Source organism: Podarcis pityusensis (genome assembly GCF_964106645.2).
Source record: "Podarcis pityusensis genome assembly, chromosome: 17".
In the NCBI taxonomy this organism is placed as follows: Eukaryota; Metazoa; Chordata; class Lepidosauria; order Squamata; family Lacertidae; genus Podarcis; species Podarcis pityusensis.
In genome coordinates, this window is record NC_138042.1 from 37,811,911 (window position 1) to 37,837,098 (window position 25,188).

At 46.3% G+C, this 25,188-nt stretch overlaps 1 protein-coding gene across 1 annotated transcript; it reads left to right on the top strand.

Annotated features, from left to right (window-relative positions):
• Positions 1-257: 257 nt before the first annotated feature.
• Positions 258-25,056, top strand: SLC49A3 (solute carrier family 49 member 3). Its single transcript, XM_080986895.1, has 10 exons — positions 258-673; positions 12,727-12,885; positions 15,500-15,719; positions 16,809-16,885; positions 16,982-17,119; positions 18,300-18,416; positions 19,822-19,974; positions 20,101-20,258; positions 22,951-23,063; positions 24,378-25,056. Exons 1-10 carry the CDS (start codon positions 503-505, stop codon positions 24,530-24,532), a joined length of 1,461 nt encoding a protein of 486 aa, XP_080843021.1. The 5' UTR covers positions 258-502; the 3' UTR covers positions 24,533-25,056.
• The last annotated feature ends 132 nt before the right edge of the window (positions 25,057-25,188 follow it).

Here is a 25,188-nt window from a genome sequence, read left to right on the forward strand (position 1 = left end):
AATGTTGGTATCCATGGAGGGGATGGGGGGGAGGTCTCGAGATTCAGAGAAACCTCTTTATATGGAACTGTATTTGGTTCTAAATTTACATTTGCAAAATCAAATAAAAACGATAAATTAATGCAAAAATGCAAAAGAATCCGAGGAACAGGCGCTAGGACCTTGCAGGGCGCTCTGGGAGTGCCTCGGAACAAGCCGGCAAGTGGGCGGCTTCTTTCGGCCGGCAGAGAGAAGGGGAAGGGAAAACCAGCTCCGCTCCGTGCCAGACTACTGTCTGGGGCAGCCGCGGCGAGGCTAGGGGCGTGGCGCGCGAGGAACCGGCTTTTCAAGCCCCGCTCGCCGGCGATGTGGCAACTGCCTCCCCGGGCCCGGCAGATCCAGGGCGCACCCCTGGCTCCTCCGGGCAGGAGGGCAGCGGGGGCGTCGTAGCCATTCTCGCCCGGAAAAGCAGCGCGCCCCGAGCGCGGCGCCAACAAACCGGCCAGCGCAGGCAGCGCGCAACATGGATGCGGAGAGCGCCAGCAGCCACAACAGCAACAACAACAACAACCGGCCAGGGAGCCTCCTGCCCGGGACTTCTTCGGAGAAGATCGTCGCCGAGTCGTACAAGGTCTACAAGCGGCGATGGCTGCTGCTGGGCGTAGTCTGCCTGCTCAATTGCTCCAATGCCATGGTGCGTAAAGAGCGCGCGCGGTTGTCTTTTCTTTTCGCTCGTCTCCAACTTGCCAGATTGCGCACGGGATTCCTTTGGCCGGCCGCTTTCCCCCCATCGAAGCAGCCCTTCGATTGGCCCGGCTTGGAGCTGCAGGGATTTCGGGAGCCGAGAGGGAAATTTGAACGATCTGGCCACCCCAAAGTTTAAAAAATGACTTTGAAGTGGCTGGAGGTACTTCGGAAGCGGAGAGGTGGCGGCGCGGCCGGATGTTCTGGGTTGTTAGCAATCCTGACGGATGAGTCAAAGCGCCTGTCACTGGAAGCTTGCGTTTTAAATCGTTGCCTTTCTGGCTTCCGAGGCGCCGGGCAGAAAGTCTCGCCGCCCCATGTTATGGCTTAGAATCATGGAATTCTTTTTTTTAGAGTTGGAAAGGGACCCGGAGGATCATCTAGTCCAACCCAGGCAATGCAGGAATATGTAGCTGTCCCATATGTTGTTATTTAGTCATTTAGTTGTGTCCGACTCTTCGTGACCCCCTGGACCAGAGCACGCCAGGCACTCCTGTCTTCCACTGCCTCCCGCAGTTTGGTCAAACTCATGCTGGTAGCTTCGAGAACACTGTCCCACCATCTCGTCCTCTGTCGTCCCCTTCTCCTTGTGCCCTCCATCTTTCCCAACATCAGGGTCTTTTCCAGGGAGTCTTCTCTTCTCATGAGGTAGCCAAAGTCTTGGAGCCTAAGCTTCACAATCTGTCCTTCCAGTGAGCACTCAGGGCTGATTTCCTTAAGAATGGATAGGTTTTATCTTCTTGCAGTCCATGGGACTCTCAAGAGTCTCCTCCACACCATACGTAATTCAAAAGCATCAATTCTTCGGCGGTCAGCCTTCTTTATGCTCCAGCTGTCCCATACCTGCAACCTTGGTGTTATCAGCACCATGCTCTATCCAACTGAGCTATGCATGATCCACACAACACCCCTGCGAGGTAGATTAGGATTGGAGAGACAGACAAAAATCCCTGTTAGGGATTTTTATTTTTATTTTTGGAAATAATTTTGATTTGATTTTGCAAATATAAAGTTATAACAGTACAACCATACATATCCACATTTACAGATTCCTCTGAATCTCTGGACTTCCCACCTTCCCCTTCATGGGTCCTATTATTAAACCTTTTCTACTGCTTTCCCCCCCAATATTCTATATTGAATATAACTCCATTATTTCCATAGTACTTGCTACCTTACAAGAGTTATTGCAGTCCTTCTAATGTTTTCATCAGTTTACAGTGGTCTCCAAGATAAATGATAAATTTCCCCCATTTTTTGTTAAAGTTTTGGTCTTCTTGGTTCCTGAGCTTTCCGGTCAGTTTTGCCATTTCGGCATAGTCCTACAATTTAATTTGCCAGTCTTCTCTGGTAGGGACTTTATCTTCTTTCAATCTCTGGGCTAATAGCATCTGTGCTGCTGTCGCTGCATGCATATAAAGTCTTTTCTGCTCCCTTAGCACCTACAATTGCTAATAAAAAAACCTCTGGTTTTTTTATATATATAAAAGTTAATTTAAACATTTTTTTCATCTCATTACATATCGTTTCCCAGAATGCTTTTATTACCTGGCCTGATAGGGATTTTAATGGGGGTTTCTGTGGTACAATGCTTAAATCCTGCCTTTCTCCACCTTGGGTTCCCAGATGTTACAACTCCCATTACGCCCAGACCATTTGTTAGTCTTACATTATGCAGTTGTGGCTTCCCCCAAATAATCCTGGGAACTGTAGTTTGTTGAAGGTGCTGAGGATTGTTAAGATAGCACAGAGCTACAGTTCCCAGCACCTTTGTGATACTACATTTCCCAGGATTCCTTGGGGGAAGCAATGACTATTAAAAGAGCACCTTCAATGGATTGTGTGCATGGGACCTCCCAGTTTTCTCAAAGGTCTGGGGACCGGATGTTCCAAGCTGCATGGGGTATTTTAAATCCTGAGCTAACCATTCCTAGGCTGTGGTCGCAGTCTGACCGAACCAGAGAATCATAAACTTTTATAGTTGGAAGGGATACCAAGGGTCATCTAGTCCAACCCTCTGCAATGCAGGAATCTCAGCTAGATCATACCTGACAGATGACCACCCAACCTTTGCTTAGTAGCCTCCAAGAAAGAAGAGTCCACCACCTCTCGTGGGAATCTGTTTCGGTGGAAGTGTAATCTGAAGGTTAACAATCCAGAGCCTCTGAACATGTGCAGAGTGCCGCTTCCTCCCCTACACCAAAGCCCCGAGATGAGCTCAAGTCCCGACTCCTCTCAATTTGCAAATTTAGACAGAGTCAGCAGGGACTAAATTAAGAGGTGTGTCTTGTTTGCTTTGTTCGTTCATTGATTTACTGGAGCGCCAAGGAGCAAAATGGCGTGTGAATCACTATTCGGAAGGTGCAGGTGTTGAATTCCTGTGCTGCAGCAGCTTTCAGAGCTTGGAATGTTCAAGTTTGGGAAGGAAATGACTTAAATCAGGTCTCTGCTGCTGTGGGAAACATATTGTTTAGCCAGGTGGTCCAACGAAAACGCTGGCTCCAGTTGCAGAGCGACAATATTTCAGGTGGGGCTCATTTTGTGACTCTTCCAGGGGTTGAAAGGCCCCTTTCTTAGGACAAAAGGCAAAAAGGTTTGGAGCTTTTTGGTTGAGAGCTGAGGCAGCATGGCTAATGTTCAGTGCAGATGGGAGTTGTAGCCCAGCAACAAGTTCGCTTGGTGCAATGAGCGGGTTATGTTTTCCCCTCTCATTAAACTGGAACATGGAGTCACGTAAGGAGTCTGGTTGTCAGATCCAGGACCAAGAAAAGGAAGTACCTATTTCTGCAAAGAGTAATTAATTCATGGAACTCCCTGCCACAAGATTTTTATGGCAAGTATCAGGCTCACACCCTTGCCATTCATTTCCTTCATATGTATGTTAGAAAAACATGGGGAGGCCAATGCGGAGGCAAGCGATCCAAATACGATGGACTTTGGGGTTGATCCAGTAAAGACGTTCAGATGTTTCTTCAAACATGGAAGTGGCCCCACCAGAAGATAAGAGATTCTTGAACAAATTGGATAAGATGACAGGAAGGATTTGAAACCTGCTGGACCAGAGATTCACACAAGATTGGAATAAATATGCGAACTATTTGAAGAGCAACTGTAGTCAACAAATTACGCTAGTAGGACTACGAGAAGTTTGGTAAGGAGGAATATATGGAATATTGCAAAGAGGATAAAGAAGAGAGACATTAGTTATGATATTTAAAAGTAATAGTGAAAGTAAGAAATGTAAATTAAGTGGAAAAGATTGGAAAATTTTCAGATGTGATTGGCGGAAGTAAAAAAAATTGTATAAGATATAAAAGTATATTTTATAATTGTCACAAATGATATGTATATATATCTATTTCTTGAATGAGGTGATCCGTTTTCTACTGAAGAAACCCAAAGAATGGAGCCACTGACCAGGACAAGCGGGCTTGGACTCTCTTGGGTGATGGTCAGAGACATGAGCAGCAAGCATACGCCAAGCTAAGGCCTTCAAAGAACTGGGTTGAAGTTTTAATCCCCAAGTCACTGCCTCACCACACAGAATCTGCAGGGAAAGGAACATTGCTGGTCCTGGCAATGCCAGCTCAGAGCTGCCCGGCGTCCCATCAAAGCGATTTCTGCTGTTAATCTTGGAAATATGACTTTGTCTTCTCACATACCATGGGCGGAAAGGCTTGCCCAGGTTGAAAAAGGCCACAGTTGCTTGCTAGACCAACAAACAGAGAGTCCGACTCAGGAACTTGCCCCTACAACAAATCTCTTTGTCTTGATTCTGTGTCCCGCAACACTGACAACAAAGTTAAAAAGATAAGTAACTGTACAACCTTTGAAGCCATCTGAAGGCAGCCCTGTATAGGGAAGTTTTATTATGTTTTTGTATATGCTGGAGGAAGAAGAAGAAGAAGAGTTTGGATTTGATATCCCGCCTTTCACTCCCTTTAAGGAGTCTCAAATCGGCTAACATTCTCCTTTCCCTTCCTCCCCCACAACAAACACTCTGTGAGGTGAGTGGGGCTGAGAGACTTCAGAGAAGTGTGACTAGCCCAAAGTCACCCAGCAGCTGCATGTGAAGGAGCAGGGAATCGAACCCAGTTCACCAGATTACGAGACTACCGCTCTTAACCACTACACCACACTGGCTCCACCCAATGTGGCTGGGGCAACAATAAAAATATTTTATTTTATTTTATTTTATTTATTTTATTATTTTATTTTATTTTATTTTATTTTATTTTATTATTTTATTTTATTTTTTTATTTTATTTTATTTTATTTATTTTATTATTTTATTTTATTTTATTTTATTTTATTTTATTATTTTATTTTATTTTATTTTTTATTTTATTTTATTTTATTATTTTATTTTATTTTATTTTATTTATTTTATTATTTTATTTTATTTTATTTTATTATTTTATTTTATTTTATTTTATTTTATTTTATTTTATTTTATTTTATTTTATTTTATTTTATTTTATTTTATTACCTGCACATTTTCCAGCAGCAGAGATGCTGTCATCTGCCATCCAGGCCTTGCTGACATTAGAGACCCGACAGATCAGAAGCTGGGTGCCAGAGAGTGGATGGACGCAAACCAGACACCATGAAAGGCAGCGCTCAAAAGGAAGAGACAGTCTTTTCCATCAGTATTATTTAAAGTGGAGTCCGAAGTTGCAGAGCAAGGAAGGAAAAAGTTGCCTTTGGTGCAGGAGGCAAGTTTCTATGCCAGTCTCTGACCTCCTTCCAGAAAAGCAAGAAGCATTTTTTTGAGTGTTCCAGGACACATTACAGCCCAGGAGACTGCAAAGCAGTGAGCAGGATGACCTGGGGAGAGACCTCTGGGTCCGGGGAGGGAGAGAGGCATTTCAGCCACTGATTCACTGCTGGAGGAGCACACTTTACCCCTGGAAGTAATCACACAGAGAGACTCTGAGTCTGGAAAATAAAAACACTAGGTTTGTTTAAGATAATATATATTCAGTAGGAAAGATCCTCGTTCTATCTCAGGTGGAGATGCAAAGAACAATTCTTCCTCTTTGTTTTTGTAATTTATGTATGCAACAAGATTTATACAAGAACTTAATTCATTCCGGAGGTCCGTTCCTAACCTGAAACTGTTCTTAACCTGAAGCACCACTTTAGCTAATGGGGCCTCCTGTTGCTGCCGTGCCGCCGGAGCCTGATTTCTGTTCTTATCCTGAAGCAAAGTTCTTAACCTGAAGCACTATTTCTGGGTTAGTGGAGTGTGTAACCTGAAGCGTCTGTAACCCGAGGTACCACTGTACAGTAGGTGGCTTACTCAAAATAATACAAAATATTCTCAAGAAATTACCAATATACCGTATTTTTCGCTCTAGAAGATGCGCCAGACCATAAGACACACCTAGTTTTTGGAGGAGGAAAACAAGAAAAAAACTATTCTGAATCTCAGAAGCCAGAACAGCAAGAGGGATCACTGCGCAGTGAAAGCAGCAATCCCTCTTGCTGTTCTGGCTTCTGGGATAGCTGGGCAGCCTGCATTCGCTCCATAAGACGCACACACAATTCCCCTTACTTTTTAGGAGGGAAAAAGTGAGTCTTATAGAGCAAAAAATACGGTAAGTCATAGGTTTAAAAGAAGAGCCTCATGCCAACTGTCTACTTCTCCAACAAGCTCGGCTTTTACTTGTTTTTTAACAAATTGAGGCCAAGAGAACACCAACGACTTCTAGTCAGGAACGGGTTGTACCTGCCATGAATGGCTCCTATGTTAATTCTTTCTTCATTTATGCTTCCCATAGTACCATGACACACTAGCAGCTATCTCTAGCACCGCCCGGCCTTTCCCCTTGCTGTGCAAACAACAGCACATGTGAAAGCTTATGTCGCAATAAATCTGTTTGTTTTTAAGGGACCACAAGTCTCTTTGCTGAAGGTTGCTACAGCAGAGTAAAGATAAGGCAAAGTTGTGGGACAAATCACAGAGCCTCTTGGGCTTTCCGATTGGAAGGTCGGTGGTTCAATTCCCCATGATGGAGTAAGCTCCCGTTGCTCTGTCCCAGCTCTTGCCAACGTAGCAATTCAAAAGCATGCCAGTGCAAGTAGATAAATAGGTACCGTTGTGGCGGGAAGGTAAATGGCGCTTCTGTGTGCTCTGGTTTCCGTCATGGTGTTTCGTTGCACCAGAAGCAGTTTAGTCATGCTGACCACATGACTCGAAAAGCTGTCTGTGGACAAACGCTGGCTCTCTTGGCCTGAAAGCGAGATGAGTGCCACAACCCCATAGTTGCCTTTGACTGGACTTAACCATCCAGGGGTCCTTTACCCTCTGGAGTTAGCAGCTGACGTCATCGAAGCACTGTCGAAAGTCAGTCTCCCTCCTTAGAAATTCTCCAAACTCTGCACAGTGGTACCTCAGGTTACAAACGCTTCAGGTTACAGACTCCACTAACCCAGAAATATTACCTCGGGTTAAGAACTTTGCTTCAGGATGAGAACAGAAATCGTGCTGCAGCGGGAGGCCCCATTAGCTAAAGTGGTACCTCAGGTTAAGATCAGTTTCAGGTTAAGAACGGACCTCCAGAATGAATTAAGTTCTTAACCCGAGGTACCACTGTACTTCCTGCCTGTGCTGGTTGGTTGAGGGATATGTATGCTGAGAAACAGAGTGCTGGTTTGAGCTCAGAATGTGGTGGAGCCGTGGAGAAGCAGTAATGAAAAGGCAACGATGATAAAGATAATGAGAAGTTCAGATAATAATAATAATAATAATAATAATAATAATAATAATAATTTATTATTTATACCCCGCCCATCTGGCTGGGTTTCCCCAGCCACTCTGGGCGGCTTCCAACTGAATATTAAAAACAGTACAGCATCAGACATTAAAAACTTCCCTAAAGAGGGCTGCCTTCAGTTGTCTTTTAAAAGTAAAATAGTTGTTTATTGCCTTGACATCTACTGGGAGGGCGTTCCACAGGGCAGGCGCCACTACCGAGAAGGCCCTCTGTCTGGTTCCCTGTAACCATACTTCTCGCAATGAGGGAACCGCCAGAAGGCCCTCGGTGCTGGATAATGAAAGAGCAGGCCCAACAAACACGCCGAGTGATGATTAGAGGTGTTCCAAACTGGCTTCTTTTCAGGATATCAGTCAGGGCCGCCCGGCCCATGAAGTGAGGTGAGGCAGTTGCCTCAGGCGACAGATCTGGCCTCCACCTCAGGCACCTGCTACTGCTGTCTCTTCTCCAGTTTCCTCTTACTCTCCTGCCACCTCCAGCGCACGTTGCGGAGGGAAGGGGTTGCTGAGGAAAAGGATGTAGGGCTGTGGAGCTGCAGAGGAAGAGATGGTGGCAGTCGTGGGGCAGGGGCTGCAACGAAGGAGGCAGGAGCAGCGTCTTCTGTTTTGCCTCAGGCGGCAAAACTTCCTGACCCTGATACTGGTCGTGTTTCAATGAGAAGAACAGCAGACTTTATCTGCAGCAGAGTTCTTAGTTTTTATTGCCTGCCGAGTTACTTCTGTTCCTTATTACCTTTAGTCATACATACTCCAAAAATTGTGTTACACTCTGGACTACTTTACTCACGGCTTAATTGCCTAATTGGACAATTAACCTATTCGCCACACTTAACCTCTCCTTTGTTTTCATTGTGACCCAGAAAAAGGCTAAAGTTTCTGTAAGCAAAAGGAGTCGTCCGGGTTTGTTTCCAGTTAAACTAATCTGCTTTCTGTTATGTTGTAAACAACCAGTGATGCAAGATGCACTGAACAACAGGACTGATGTGGACTAGTGGCCATATTGCACATTGACGTGCATCACTTGATGACCCTCAACTCGATGTGTGGGCCAACTCTGTTAAAATCAGTGAGGTGACAAAAATGAACGGGTGCCTGTAGCAGCTACTCATTTCGACAGCTACTGCAGGCATCTGTTCAGAGCCTTCTTCCAGCTCTCTTGAGGCCACAGGTTTTCTCCCACACATCTGGGCTAATTCAGACAGAATGGAACAAGGCAGTCAGTGCACACTACAAAGCATGGGGAGGGGCTCCTAGGAGCGCAAAACTGGGAGGGAGAACCACCAAGACGCTTGTGGGTCTTTAACGGTGGTTTGGATCCAGCATCTTAGAACAAGGATGAGGGATGTCAGGCCAGAGGTCTGAATCTGGTCCTCAGGGACTCTCCCCAGGTATCACACACCCTGAACACAGCTTTTACAGTCCCTTTTCTGCACTGCCCTTGATAGTTTTCTCCTGGCTGAAATGTGTCCTTGCACTCCAATAATGTTGCTTGTTTGCCTGGACAGAGGCTAGAGAGGAGCATGTGTGTGTCTGTAGAAACAGGCCTATTGCACAAAGGTAAAATAAAATAAAATTGAATGCTCTCATCCTTTTTTGCCTCTGGCCTTGCCCACGCCCAGCATGGGTTGCCCAGAAGTACGTGTGACCCTCTGGCTATAAAAGGTTTCCCATCTCTAATAACAGAAGATGGCTATTGTTTTTCCATGATGCTTTTCGTGTGCATGTGCATGTAAGAGAAAGAGCACTCTTTTATTAATGTGCTATATGAAAAAACTGCTCCTTTTCCCTTATGGGGTACCCAAAGAGCCCATATAGAGTCCTTTTGTAGGTTCTCTATCAGAAGGAGAAAATAACAGAGGCCAACCAGAGAATATTGAGAAGCAAAGCAGCTAGTAAGCCTGATCTTTATTAACTGTTGCAACAGGGTGCTCACAACCACACGCTGGAGGCAGGAGGGACCCTGAACAATGGTGTGCAAGCCCTTATATAGACATTTTGAAATTGCCCACCCTGGAGCCCAAGACCACCCCCCAAAACATCATACATACATCACAGAAGGGGCGGTCTACAACAGAATCCTGTCTGACATGAAACCTGTTGATGGGTTTTTACCTGGCTAGCCAGGCTATTCTTTTGTGATGATAAATACAGTGGTACCTCAGGTCAAGTACTTAATTCTTTCCGGAGGTCCGTACTTAACCTGAAACTGCTCTTAACCTGAAGCACCACTTTAGCTAATGGGGCCTCCTGCTGCCGCCGCGCTGCCGGAGCACGATTTCTGTTCTCATCCTGAAGCAAAGTTCTTAACCCGAAGCACTATATCTGGGTTAGTGGAGTCTGTAACCTGAAGCGTCTGTAATCTGAAGCATATGTAACCCGAGGTACCACTGTACTTAATTCCTGAGTCCAGGTCACAGGCTCGCCCTATTCATATCTTAAATGTGCCCTTGAGGCAGGATTTGTGAGCAAAGAGACAATGAGGAGGTTTTTCTCATCTCCTCCCTCTTTGCAGAGAAACATTTGAGGTCAATTTGGGAGACAAAATGGTTTCAGGACTTTTTTCCTATACAGTGGTACCTTGGGTTACAGACGCTTCAGGTTACAGACTCGGCTAACCCAGAAATAGTGCTTCAGGTTAAGAACTTTGCTTCAGGATGAGAACAGAAATCGTGCTCCGGTGGCGCAGTGGCAGCGGGAGGCCCCATTAGCTAAAGTGGTGCTTCAGGTTAAGAACAGTTTCAGGTTAAGAACGGACCTCCGGAACGAATTAAGTACTTAACCCGAGGTACCCCTGTACTGCTTCAGACATGCAGTTTACATATTTATGTATGTGTTTGCTTGGTACATTTATTTTGTATCTTAGACATTATAATTCTCATAAAAATGCATAGTCTGCATCTTCAGCTCTGCATATTCTTTTGCCATCTCTGCACATTGCTTACCTGCTCCTGAGTTCTGCGTCCTTCACTCTGGGATTACCATATTCCACTTGTAATTAGCTTGGCAGGCTCTGTCAATTTGTGGGAGAACCTCTTTGATAGCGTTAAGGCTTCATTAGTTTAGTTCCTGAGGCAATTTCAGTTCAGAGTTCTTTGCTCTTGACAATTTGACAACCGAGGATGTCTCTTCAAGAAAGGCTGCAAGCTGACCTTGAATGGAACATTGCAGGTGTTCTTTGCAATTTTGCAAAATATACTTGTTTACCACAGAAAAGGTTGATGTTAACTCTTTTAATTTAACTTCCTAGTTTTCAAATGACTGAAGATTTTGACAGATTTTTCTGAGCACTTAGGGTCAGAAGAAAGTACGTGATTTCTTCGTTCTGTGAACCGCCCTGAGACCTTTGGGTATAGGGCGGTATATAAGTTCAATAAATTATAATAATAATTTAAAATAACTGTTGAGATACTTCATCCCAGATCTGCTAGACAAGAGTGTTTTCTTCTATGTATGGGTAGTTTTTGTGTACAGTGCTTAGGAATGCAAATGCTTAGGCTGTTTGCGAATGCATTAAAAAGTAAATAAATCAAAATACCAAATACTTCAGCTCCCTGCATGGGTTTCAACTAAGGACTCCCACTTGCGGAATGGGGTTTCCACCCTGCACCCCCCCCCCAAATGGCTTGGAGGGTCAAGAGAACCCCCCGAATAGTTTGCCTCTCAAATAACAGCATTCTGTGCCCATTTGGAAGTTTTGCAGGTTCATTGGCCTTCCGTACGGTTTTGTTTCTGCTTTTTTAAAAAAGGTTTTGCTGTACTTACGCTAACTTGCAGGTTCTCCTGAACGTTCTGATTGTTGTTGTTGTTGTTTAGTCATTTAGTGGTGTCCGCCTCTTGGTGACCCCATGGACCAGAGCACGCCAGGCCCTCCTGTCTTCCACTGCCTCCCGCAGTTTGGTCAAACTCATGCTGGTAGCTTCGAGAACACTGTCCAACCATCTCGTCCTCTGTCGTCCCCTTCTCCTTGTGCCCTCCATCTTTCCCAACATCAGGGTCTTTTCCAGGGAGTCTTCTCTTCTCATGAGGTGCCCAAAGTCTTGGAGCCTCAGCTTCAGGATCTGTCCTTCCAGTGAGCATTCAGGGCTGATTTCCTTCAGAATGGAGAGCTTTGATCTTCTTGCAGTCCATGGGACTCTCAAGAGTCTCCTCCAGCACCATAATTCAAAAGCATCATCAATTCTTCGGCAATCAGCCTTCTTTATGGTCCAGCTTTCACTTCTATACATCACTAATGGGAAAACCATAGCTTTTACTATACTAACGTTCTGATACTATCCTCTAATTTTGCTCTTAGCATATGATGCTTTGCTTCCTTGCTCATTTTGCGAAGAGACGACCAAATGCCTCGTTTGCAGATTTTTCTAGTAATGAAAGGTGTCTTAGAATACATGTGTACTGAATTTCATGGGTGAGGGGAGGACGTAACCTTTTTCATTCTCCCTTTTTCTGAGTCATCATGTGGGACTTACGTGACACCTGCCTGTGGAAATATGCCCGTATGGCAGGGCACACAAGAAAAACGTAAAAGCAGGATGCAGATGGATGGGTAGATAGATCAATATAAATAAATAATTTGCTTTTTGCCTAGAGATGTGTCTTGCATCAGTCTCCGGAGCCCCAGCCAAACACTAATTTGAGATTGCATTAATTGCCTGGAACCTTCCCAGCTAAAATACAAATCCACTCGGAACATTGAGCTGCTCATGTTCTAAATGGTTTGCCTGGATTTGTCTTTCGTTCTTCAGCAGGATGCTTTAAGTCACCTTCAGGTCTAGCAACATGTGGTGACATTGCCCCGCTCTGTAAGATCTTAAAGGAAATCCTGCCTGGCCCTGCGCAATCCAGGCTTCCTGTCTCTCTACCTCAGGGGTCAGCAATTTTTTCAGCAGGGGGCCGGTCCACTGTCCCTCAGACTTTGTGGGAGGGCGGACTATATTTTTGTGAGGGGGCAGGAGAACAAATTCCTATGCCCCACAAATAACCCAGAGATGCATTTTAAATAAAAGGTCACATTCTACTCATGTAAAAACACGCTGATTCCCGGACTGTCCACAGGCTGGATTTAGAAGGCGATTGGGCCGGATCCGGCCCCCGGGCCTTAGTTTACCTACCCATGAGCTAGCTGATTGTGTCTAGACAGTGCTACTCACAGATGGCGCCCTAAACACAACTACCTGCAGGTTTTGTGTCGTTACGCTGTAACCTCGTTCCCCCTCCATCTGCAGCTATGGTTGACGTTCGCTCCAGTGGCTGATAAAACAGCAGAACGGTTTAACACCTCCATGGATATGGTCAACTGGCTGTCCCTCGTGTACCTCGTGATATCCGTTCCAGTCGGGCTCATAGCAATATGGATTCTGGACACCGTCGGGCTGAAATGTGCCGTAAGTTGAAATGGAGACTGGCGCGAAGCGGCAGTTTTTGAGCAGTAACCTGGGAACTTGCCTGGAAATCTACTGCAGATTTCTTTCTTAGAAGATCACAGATGGTCAACAGGCTTCTGCTTGCCCCTGCTCAGGGGCTAATAATAATAATAATAATATATTTATTTATTATTTATACCCCACCCATCTGACTGGGTTTCCCCAGTTACTCTGGGTGGCTCCCAACAGAATATTAAAAACACGATCAGACATTAAAAACTTCCCTAAACAGGGTTGCCTTCAGATGTCTTCTAAAAGTCAGATACAGTGGTACCTCGGGTTAAGTACTTAATTTGTTCTGGAGGTCCGTTCTTAACTTGAAACTGTTCTTAACCTGAAGCACCACTTTAGCTAATGCAGCCTCCTGCTGCCACCGCGTGATTTCTGTTCTCATCCTGAAGCAAAGTTCTTAACCCAAGGTTCTATTTCTGGGTTAGCAGAGTCTGTAACCTGAAGTGTCTGTAACCTGAGGTACCACTGTAGTTGTTTATTTCTTTGACATCTGATGGGAGGGCCTACCTTGGGGTTGGGCAGGTTGGCAGGGACACAAAAAATGCGCCTCTCCCTGGGGGTTAGGAGTGGCTAGGAGCCCACCCTCCCCAGGCTGGATCCTCTGCTGCGGTCTCCTCTGACAGGGGCTTTTTTCCAGCCGGAACTCCCAGGAACTCAATTCCAGCACCTCTCAGGTGGGCGCCATTGCCATTATAAGAGAACAAGGGAGGTGTTCACAGTGAGTTCCGGCACCTCTTTTTCTAGAAAAATAGCGCTCTGTGCAAGGGATCTCCTGAGCTCCTTGCCAAGGGTGCAAGGGACTGAAGAAATGAACCCATGCTGCCAATTCTCGTTGTAGACCAGTATGAGGTAAGCCGCACATAAGCAGCACAAAAAACAATACAAATCATTCTATGTTCTAAATCTTATATTAATAATCCAAAAACTGAGAGAACAAGGTACAAGATCTACTACAAAAGCCACAAACAGAAAACTCATTCAAATTGTGTCCAAAAGGAAGATTCAGTCTTTAAAGTTCCTTCAGTCCATATGTTACATTCCTTCTTGGCTTAAGCTACAATATTTAATTTCTTCAGGAAATTCTCCCTCAACATTTTGGTGTTTTTTCATATCTTCAACTTCATATGCTAAGTTCTTTCTTGACTTAAGCATTTTTTCATTCACTAAGCTTTTTATTTTATTTTTATTCGCTTAGCCTGGCTAAGATTTAGAACGTAGAATGATTTGGTAGTGTTTTGTGTGCCGCTTATGTGCTGCTTACTTCATACTGGTCTACAAGGGTGCAAGGGAGCCTAGGTACGACTGCCCCTGCTGCTGACATCTTGCAGAAGACACAATCACAGGAGAGCACAGGGTGTGCTTTAGATTTGGGGTGGGGAACTACAGGCCTGGGGGCCAAATCTAGCCTTCCAGGTCTCTCTCAGGCTCTTGCAGCTCTCCCCAGCCCTCCCTCTCACCTTCCCTCGAGTGGTTTTGCCTGGCTGGAATGTGCCCTTGTACTCTGATAGGGCCTCTTGCTAGCCCAGACAGAGAGGACTTTGCGTCTGTGTAGAAACTAGGTAGTTGCACAAAGGTGAATTTTCTCTCTGTTCCCACTCCCACGCCTTCTGGCCAGTGTTCAAGATTAACCAGGTGCCAGGTATGTTCTGTACCTGGCTTTCAACCACTTGTGACTAAGGGAAGGTGCCTAGGAGTCAGGATTGTGCCCAACATTTCCACCATCTGGGGATCATTGGTACAAAGCCCTCTAGTGCTTTCCCAAAGGCCAGCAATGAACTGGATGAACTTTGGACTGAAGGATGCCCAGGTACACAATTCAGGTCATCCAGCCGCTGTGCTACTACCCTCACTCTCAACGCACTTCCAGCCTTATAGCCATCTGCCTGTCGGAAAAGAAATGTAGGGAAATGAAATACCGTATTTTTCACTCTATAGGACGCACCCGACCATAGGACGCACCTTGTTTTAGAGGGGGAGAACAAGAAAAAAAAATCTCCCCCTCTCTGCTCAACGCCCCTTCAGCAAAGCGGCAGGAGAAACGGAGCCCCTTCCATTTCTCCTCCCGCTTCGCTGAAGGGCCGCTGCGCAGCTCTCCCTCTCTGCTGAAGCCAGGAGTCTTGCTCTCCCGGCTTCAGCAAGAGGAACCCAAAGTCTCCTTGGCTTCAGCGATAGCAATCCGAAGCCTCTGGAGCGTAGCGCGAGTTCCTGCTGTGCTCCGGAGGCTTTAGGTGGCTATCCCTGAAGCCTGGAGAGCGAGAGGGGTCGGTGCGCACCAACCCTCTTGCTCTCCAGGCTTCAGCGAAAGCAACACGAAGCCTCCAGAGCGTGGAGGGAGCACTCCCTCTGCGCTTCGGAGGCTTCACATTGCTATCGCTGAAGCCAAGGAGCCTGCATTCGCTCCATAGGACACACACACATTTCCCCTTAATTTTTGGAGGGGGAAATGTGCGTCTTATAGACCGAAAAATACGGTAGTTCTGGAATTTCAATTGTTGAAATTTATTCCGTTCTCATGGATGGCTGCTTGAAATCAGTGTTGGTGACATGGTTTCTTCTACTGCAGGTGATACTCTGCGCCTGGCTGAACATGATGGGAAGTGTAATTCGGATTTTCAGCATCCTCGATTTCCTGGATCTGGGCTCCCTCAACTTTGTGTACCTGCTTGTGGGACAGTGCCTCTGTGGCACGGCCCAGCCGCTCATCATTTTTTCACCCACCAAACTGGCAGCCTTATGGTTCCCAGAACATCAAAGGGCCACAGCCAATATGATTGCCTCCATGTGTAAGTAACTGGGCCAGGGCAGGTCGAGCCAGAATCAGTGTTAAATGCTCAGACCACACTGCCCTGATCGTCAGACTCGCCACCAAATTCTGCACCGGCTGCAGTTTCCAAACCGTCTCCAAAGGCAGCCCCACATATAATGTATTGCAGTAGTCCAACCCAGAGGTTACCAGAGCGTAGACAACCGAAGTTAGGCTGTGGCAGAGTTGGCCCTCCGGCTGAAGCTGATGGAAGGTACTCTGTGGCAACATGGCCACTTGAACTTCAAATCAACAGTAATGGATTCAGAAGCGCCCCCAGCTCCTCACCTGCTCCCTCAGAGGATTGGGACCTCCCTGACAGGAATAGCAGTCAGTCTGGAAACATATGACTGCATGGAACCATTCAAAAAAGAAGAAAGCAATACAGTCAAACCTCGGTTGTTGAACGTAATCTGTTCCAGAAGCCTGTTCGGCTTCCGAAATGTTCTACAACCGAGGCGCGGCTTCCGATTGGCTGCAAGAGCTTCCTGCACTCAAGCGGAAGCTGCGTCGGACGTTCGGCTTCCGAAAAACGTTCAAAAACTGGAGCATTTACTTCTGGGTTTTCAGCGTTCAGGAGCCAAAACGTTCCAAAAAGGAGCCGTTCAGGAGCCGAAGTTTGACTGTATCTCACACATAGAAAATTAGCATGTCAGGAAGGAAGCTGGGCTAGAATTCTTCCCCCATCATCCTAGTTTTCTGTGTGAATGGGTTTTTTTTCTATGGAAAGCCATTCCCCCAAGTACTATCTGAAGTGGTGCAGTTCAGAAACTTCTTCACCTGCGATTTATTAGTGTCTTTAAGGGGTCTTGAAGAAGAGGGCCCAAAATACCTGGTATCACCATAGGGATATCTTTGGAGGAGCCGCCCTCAAATCACACATCTGAGAAGCCTCCCAACGAAAGGGGTTCCAAAGCAGGTCCTGAGTTCTAACCCTGTACAGGCGTGTGGCCTCTCTTTTTGCTTTCCAGTCAGCTGGCTTGCTTTTTAAATGCTCGGCATTATATTTCAGCTGCTTCGGAGGGAAAAGTCACATATTTCTCTCTCTCTCTCTTTAATTTCCATTTAGCCAATCCCTTGGGCATTCTCATCGCTAACTTGCTGTCACCTGCGCTTGTACAGGGAGGAAAAGATATCCCTTTAATGGTAAATGAAAGCTAATCAATTTTAGTATTCTGCACCGCTTACATATCCTTGGCAGATGAGTTAAGCCATTTTTCCTCCTCCTCCTGCTTTCTACAGCTTGGAGTGTACGCAGGGCCTGCTGTCTTCGCCTGTGCCTTAGCCACATTGGGCGTTCGTGACAAGGTCCCGCCAACGCCGCCGTCAGCAAGCGCTAGCCACTCCAATTCACCATCATTCTTCAGGGGCTTGAAGATGGTATGTTGCAAGCAAAGCAGAATTATTAACTCAGATAAAGGTACAACGAATGCTACGTGCCTCTATAGGACAGAAAGAAAGAAACTGTTGTGTCATATTAGATCAGTGTTTCCCAGTCTTTTTCTGACCATGGTCCACTTCCGACCTTGTTTCCTTTCATGGGCGTAGCCAAGGGGGCAGCTGTCCCCCAAATAAGTAAAAATCAATACAGTGGTTAGAATACAAAAGAGGGGGGTAAGAGGAGGTCCGAGAAACAAGTAAATGTAAAAGAAGTGAGGAAAAGATGAAATTGTTTTTAATTGTTTTTTTCCTTTTTTCCTTTGTACTTTTTCTTTTTATTGTTAATTTTTTCTTCATTAATGTGGTTTTTTCTTTTTTTTTCTTGTGAAATTTTAATAAACATTATTTTTTAAAAAAAAAAATCAATACAGTGGTACCTCTAAATGCGAACAGGATCCGTTCCGGAGCCCCATTCGCATCTAGAAGCAAACGTAGCCCGTGTCTGCGCGTCTGCGCATGCGCAGGTCACGTTTTGGCGCTTCTGTGCATGCGTGTGACGTCAGTTTGAGCGTCTGCGCATGTGCAAGTGGCGAAACCCGGACGTAACGCGCTCCGTTACTTCCGGGTTGCTGCAGAGCACAACTTGAACGCTCTCATCCCGAAGCATATTCAACCCAAGGTATGACTGTACAAATCTGAGGTTCTGCCCCCCCCCCAACAAAAATCCTGGCTATGCCTATGCCCGCCCCCATCCATCAGCAGGGGGCCGGTCCACTGTCCCTCAGACCTTGTGGGGGACCAGACTATATTTTTGTGGGGAATCAACGAATTCCTATGCCCCACAAATAACCCAGAGACGCATTTTAAATAAAAGGACACATTCTACTCATGTAAAAACACACTGATTCCCAGACAGTCTACGGGCCGGATTTAGAAGGCGATTTGGCCGGATCCAGTCCCCGGGCCTTAGTTTGCCTACCCAGTCTCTATCCCAAGCTATCTGAACGTATCTCTCGTTTGACAAAAGTCTAAGGTTTCCAGCAGACCTGTCAGTTACACTGGAAAACAAGTTGCAAGTTTTAGCAGACTCTGTATAAATGTGTATACCAGCTTGTTGGTGAACGATCTGCTGTTTCCCCCCCCCCCCCCTGACAACTCGTGCCTTGTCTTCCGTTTTTAGCTCCTGCGAAATACAGCTTACATCATCCTGGCCCTTTCCTTCGCGACAGGGATAGCAATATTCACCTGCTTCAGTGCTCTGTTGGAACAGATCCTGTGTGTCAATGGATATTCAAATGTAAGTTGCTCCAGATTTCATCTGTGGCTTTTTGTTGTCTTGCAAGCTCAAGGGAGGGCAGGTGGAGACGGGAGATCGAGAAGACAATCTGGGAGAGGACTGCAGGAATTCAGCTTTAGCCTATCACAGGGAGAAGCGGGGAGATGTGCAGAGACCGCGGCGGCTGGGGTGGGGTGTTTTTTTGTGAAACTCTGCAGGGAGGTTTTCACCAGCGCTGCCTCCCCTACCTGGATACTCCAGCCATTGAACCTGGATGTTAAGCAGATGCTGTCCCACTGAACTGTAGTCCTTCCACAATAGGAATAGAAGACTCTGCCTTAGACCAAGCCAGATTAGCTCTGCATTGTCTGCACACTGACTGGTAACTGCTGTCCAGGTTTCAGGCAGAGGACATTCCCAGCTATTCCTGGAGATGCCAGGGAGTGAACATTGGGTTCACAGAATCACAGCTTTGTAGAGTTGGAAGGGACCCCGGGGGGTCATCTAGTCCAACCCCCTGCAATGCAGGAATCTTTCACCCAGTGCTTTTTTTCTAAAAAAAAAAAAAAACATGCTTAGGGGTACTCTCATTTTGACTCAAGAAAATCACCATTTTCTAGTTCAAATTGGGAAAAATAAATACAGTAAATGGACAAAAGTACTAAGTAAATGGACAAAATGTAATAAGTGATCCGGGGAGATCCTTTGGTTCAAATAAATACAGGATCTGCCTGGTACTGTGAGTTCGGGGGGGAAATTGCCTTCATTTCTAGCCTTCAGTATGCTATCATTACAAATATTGGTAATTCAGCTTCTTTGAAAAAATACAACTAAAACTATGTTAGTTGGATAAATATCAAGCAAATAAAAAATGTAGCTTTATTTTCTGTGCTTTAAAATGAAGCAATTTGGATCCCTTCATTACAGAGACCCTGTGTAGCGCCATCTTGTCTGGTACGATATAATTAACAACCAGATCAGAAGGCTCTTGATTGCTTTCCAGTGAAGGGAGACAGGGTGGGGCAAGGGAAATATGCTGCACCTTATTCTTAGGAGCCATAATTATTGGGTTGACGCCAACTAAATCGCCATCAAAGTAGGCTCATTGAAATCTATGGGCACTGCTATGGGTCTCCCAACAAAGTGGATCTGCTGGTGCAAGGTCTTTTGGCTGCGCGATGGCTTTTCCTTGCCTTCTCCTCTCCCCTATGTGCATCTCCCCTATCTGCTTTTGGGGCTCCTCAACGTTCTGGAGAAGGTTTGGGAAGGGTTTGGGGGGAGGAGCAGGATGGGAGTGGAAGTCCTTGCACAGTTGTGGAAGTCCTTGCAGTTGTGGATCTACTTTCTCCAACTCCACTCCCTGGTTTCAATGGGTTTGCTCTTCGCTGGAGTCTGCCATATCATCTAATCAATCCCTCATTTACAGTTCTTTGCAGGTCTGAGCGGCGCCTTGTTCATTGTGTCCGGACTCATCGGGGCCTTCTGCCTTGGGCTGTACGTTGACCGGACAAAGAAATTCACAGAAGCTACCAAGGTCTTTCTCTGTTTAGCTGCACTGGCTAGCATTGGATTTGCAGTGGTAAATGCCATTAACGCTAGGTCTCTTAAATTGACATTATTGGGGGTGCACCCCACGATGGAGCTGAATTGCTGAAAGTCGGCTCTGCAGCCTTGTCGGTACTCAATTTAGACTCTCCTCATGCAGGTGTCTCAGCTGAGAAACCAGACCTATGCTTTGGCAACCATCAGCTCACTCTTCGGGTTCTTTGGATTTGCTATCTATCCTGTCGCTATGGAACTAGCGGTCGAATGTTCTTATCCCGTGGGGGAAGGATCCTCGTCAGGGCTGATTTTTGTGATCAGGTAAGTAGCAGAATCAGGACACCCGATTTCTTCTGTATTATGCGCTGCGTAGTTGTAGTGGTAATATACAGATTCTTTCCAAAAGCTTGCCAGGCCAAGGTTAAAGAAGAACTGGAGCAGGGAAGGGAAAACTCAGACCCAGGCGTCAGTTGCAGCTGTCCAGGTCTCTCTTGTGTGGCCCATGGGATTCTCCCCAAGCCACTGCCAGGAGCTGGAATTGGGCAGGTCAGCAATAAAACACCCAGCGTCAGTGAACTCTTTATTCACAGAAACCAAAACAACGCAGGCCTAGTGGTCACAGCAACTCTTCCCAGTAGTCTTGCCCCAATGAGGCAGCTCCGCCTTCCCACCACTCTCTAAGGCTCCTCCCCTGCTTCCTAAAGCTCTGCCTTCTTGTCTCTCTTTGCTCCACCCTCTTCATTCCTCTCCATGTACTGGGAGACCAGGGGGAGGGAGCTGGCTGCAGCAGGAGGGGGAGGCTCCCTGGCTTCTTCAGCAGCCTGCCTCATCTCGTGTCTCCTGGCCCCGCTCCTCTCCTGCCTCTGATTCTGAACTGCTCTCTGCCACAGCCTCTTCCTGCTCACTAAACCCTGTTGCCTCTTCAGCTTCCGACACCACCTTCTCCCAGTCTCCCTCTGACTGCTCGTTGTCATTGCACCACCACTCCCCTGGCTCTGAACCTTCTTCCCTGGGGGTTCCCCAGTTGGGGTCTCCCACCGCTCGTCTGCATCCAGCCATTCCATGACATTACACTCTCTTCAGTCCTACGTTTGAGGGTTTATGCCTGGCTGAAATGTGCCTCTGAACTCTCATAATACCTCTTGGTTGCCTGAATAAAGAATGTGTGTGTGTAGAAATTAGCCAACGGTACAATTCCTTGTTCCACCTACTCTTGCTTCTGGCATGTGCTCCCCCAGGTGGCTGCCCAGATGACAATTTGGTCCCCGTTCTGCAAAAGGTTCCCCGACCCTGAACATCACTAATTACTTCCAAGTCAGGGAAGATGTGGCCACAGTCTTCAGATCTCTGAAGGTCTTTTCAGGCCGAAGGTGGAGCAGACTCCATCTCTGTTGCTCCAGAGGTCAGGACCAGAACCAGTGGGTGGAAATTGCAAGGAGACCGATTCTGGCTAAACATTAAGGAGAAACGTTCTAACAGTGGAACTGGCTGCCTTGGGAGGTGAGAGACTCACCTTCGCTGCAGAGGCCAGATAGCCATCTTTCAGGGATGCTGTGGTTGCATCCTGCATTGCAAATCATGCCTTGTGCATTGTTTCCTCCAGGTTTCCCTCCACCTCCATGATTCTATGCTCTATGGGCTTATTGTGAGAGGGGCTTCGTGCCCATGCAGGTATTGGCGATTCTGTGCCATTGAGACACCTTTTCCAGAGCGGCAGGGCTATATCAACAGGATGCTGGGCTTCCAATGGTTTCAATGCACAGATAACGCTGCAACACACGACTTCATTCAAGTAATGCCGGTTTCAAGAAAACAGACTGGTTAGGTAGCAGTTGGGAAGGCGGCTGGGAAAGCTCCCTTTCCGCAGGAGGCTGAATTAGCATTGGCTCCTTCAGAGCTAGCCGATTTCCAAACGTCCTCAGCACCTGTTCCTTTGCATGGCTGGCAAGTTTGCAGCAGCGTTTCCTGTGATGCAATTGCCCATATATGGGCAAGGGGAACCACATGGCAAGTACAGGATGTGAAGTGAGGGAAAGCTTCAGACAGCTTTCCTGTAGGGCCATCACTGGACTCAGAAATAGTAGAGGACACCGGATGGGGAGGAGAATCGCCATAGTACGGTTGTATCTGGCTGGCTGGCATATCTCCTACCAAGACTTGATGGGGCATCTACTCAAAGTATACTGGCACCTCGGTTTTCGATCGTGTCAGAAGTTGAACGTTTCGGCTTTCGAACGCCGAAAACCAGGAAGTAACTGCTTTGGTTTTGGGAAGCTTTTCGGAAGCCGAACATGCCATGCGGCTTCCATTTTGAGTTTTCCGGACTTAAATGCTTCCCGAAATGCATGCTTCAGTTTTCAAATGTTTCAGAATTTGGTCTTCTGTAATCCACTTCTGAAATGGATTACATTCGAAAACTGAGATACCACTGTACACAGAGGGTGGCAATTCAGCCAAATCCTCCCCAGAGCCGAGCCACTGAAATTATTTAACTCACTTTTTTAAAAAAACAGGGCTCTCCATACATGGGGGAATCAGCCGCTCGAACCAAAGTTTAAGCTTCTAATCATTTCAAGGCTTTTCAGACTGCAGAAACAGAACATTGAAGCGGAACATTCTTGAATCCTCTGGTGTTGCCCCTTCTCTCAAAGAAGCGGGAATGGTTTTGAGCTCCTCTCTTGCGGTGCTCCTTCCCTTTATTCCTGCATGGCAGGGGGTTGGACTAGATGACCCGTGGGACCCTCCCAACACTACCACCCTATGATTCTAAGTCACGCCCATTCCCTTCAGCGGGTCTAGTCTGCGCAGGACTAGCACGGAGTACCACCCAAAATGTCTGCTCTAGACATAAAAGTGAATCTTGACTGTTACAGACAATATATTCCCCCCCTCCCCCGTGCACATAAAAAAGAGCCAGTCTTGGACATGGGTGTGTGTGTGTGTGTGTGTGTGTGTGTGTGTGACATAACCATGAAGAGGAGACCTGCATGGTGGACTGTTTTTGTTTCCACAGCCAACTTCTAGGTGTTGTGCTCATGCTTTTGCTGCAAAGCCTAGCTGTGGAAAAGAAAGATGCTCCATTTTCTACTTGCACCTCAGCCATCGGCAAAGCACTAGACTGGTCAAGTAAGTTTTTGTTACGTATTTATTTCACGTATTATAAATATATCCTCTCTCTTCTCACATACACACACACCTGTGGAGGTTTCCTTCAGGGGTGAATATCAGCTGCAAGGGGGCGGGGAGGCAGTTGGTTGAGGCACAGCAATGGCAGTAGAGGTCTCTTTCCCTGACCTGCTCCCTTCCCTGCCTTGGTGTGGGTACTAAAGTTCTGCAAACAAGGAGTCCCCCAGCTTCTTAGGCTGGAGGAACCTCCAGCCAAGGGCCTCTCTATCCGGCCCTCAAGACTCACCCCTGGACACATATCCCAGCAGCCTTGCTTCACTATACTTGCTTTTGACTGACAAAAGTGTGACCTTGAACTCTGATAACCTCTTTCCTGCCCAGATGGCAAGGAGAGTTTGTCGCTCACCCACCAGATTGTCAACAAGGTCTCGGACCGAAAAGGGTTCCCCACCCTGGGTTTACACTGTGTGATTTTCTTGTGATTTTTGAGGTGCAGTTATTTTAGTTGCTCTTAAGGTCTTTTATGTATTTTGAGGCCCTCCTCTCTTTTCGTCTCTGCATAACAGCAACAGGGATTTTGTCTCGCAATGCTGTGAGAGTGCATTCTCCATAATATCTAGGGACGCAGGTGGCGCTGTGGTCTGAACCACGGAGCCTCTTGGGCTTGCCGATCGGAAGGTCGGCGGTTTAAATCCCCGTGATGCGAGTGAGCTCCCGTTGCTCTGTCCCAGCTCCTGCCAACCCAGCAGTTCAAAAGCATACCACTGCAAGTAGATAAATAGGCACCGCTGCGGCGAGAAGCTAAATGGTGTTTCCATGCACTCTGGCTCAGGACCTGGAAAAGCTGCCCGTGGACAAATGCTGCCTCCCTCAGCCTGAAAGCAGAGATGAGTGCCATGCCCCATAGTTGAATTTGACTGGACTTAGATCATCCAGGGGTCCTTTACCTATCCTTTTTAAAAAAACCATTACATCTTTGCTATAGTTCATTATGCCATTGTTTTTCTACTCAGTTATACATTTTCTTCAAAGTGCATAATGGCTGATTTTAGTTGGCTATACATTCTAGTAGATTTAAGATTGAATTTTCAATATGAACGGAAATTAACGAATAAGTTTGGGTAGCTGGTCTATAGTTACTGATGCTGACCTACCTTACTGTGCAATCCTAGCAGTTACTCCCAGGTAAGTAGGCTCAGGATTGCAGCTGGATTGCAGGATTCCTAAACTGATCTTGCAATTCTCATATATTTTTAAGCTGCTGGGTTTCATTCTCAATACATCTGCAGAAATGTCCTCTCTTTCTCATCACAGCTTCAACGCTAATGATGGCTGGAATCTGCAGCCTGGCTGCATGTTTCTTTGTGGCTGCCTTTCACACTAATTACAAGAGGATCTTTGCAGAAGTATCTCACGACCTCTCAGTCAACAAATCAGAAGAGGATGTTGCAGTAACGGCAGAAAAATGAACTGCTTCTAGTTGAAATCTGGACTAACCCAAGTGCCTCAAGAAAAGTTTAAGACTTTTGAGACCCCAAGTGCCACAGTTGCACAGTAAGTTATAAGTCTTTGGGAGCTGACTGGAGCAAAAGATGATGGTTATCTTAACAGGAAACTTCTCACAAGTACAGTCCAAATTCCCTGCAGCAGTTGGAGAGTGTCTTTTTCAAGACAGAATGCAAGAAGAGTCTACCCCCATTAAAAGACAATTTAATCCTTAGTGATGGTGCGGAAATGTTTAAGTGTCTGAGACTCACTAAGAGTAGCTATTTTGATTCTTCCAGTGTGTTACACTCCAAGGGCAATTCAATGGAATAAGCATATTTATACCAACCTGAATTTTGTGAAAAAAGGAGGGAATGCAAATGTTCTGCAACTCTTCATTTTCAGCATCTCCCATTGTTGGGCAACAGCATATTTCCTTTTGATGAAACTTTGTTTGAAAAGTGATCTATAAATGTTTAAATTAAATAAATTGTGTTTCTCACGGTGAGGATGTGAGTGGCATTGCTTATATAACGAAGAAAACATCAACCGTGCACAAGAAGGAAGTACCAGCAGACTCTGCAGAAATTTGCGAAAGGATGCAAAATCTTTAGGGGGGGGGATGCAAAGAGGGACCTCC

Coding starts and splice junctions, on each gene's coding strand:
- SLC49A3 (XM_080986895.1), top strand. CDS start 503: ATGGATGCGGAGAGCGCCAGCAGCCACAACAGCAACAACAACAACAAC. Junction 674..12,726: donor TCAATTGCTCCAATGCCATG/GTGCGTAAAGAG, acceptor CTCCATCTGCAG/CTATGGTTGACGTTCGCTCC. Junction 16,886..16,981: donor GAAAAGATATCCCTTTAATG/GTAAATGAAAGC, acceptor TGCTTTCTACAG/CTTGGAGTGTACGCAGGGCC.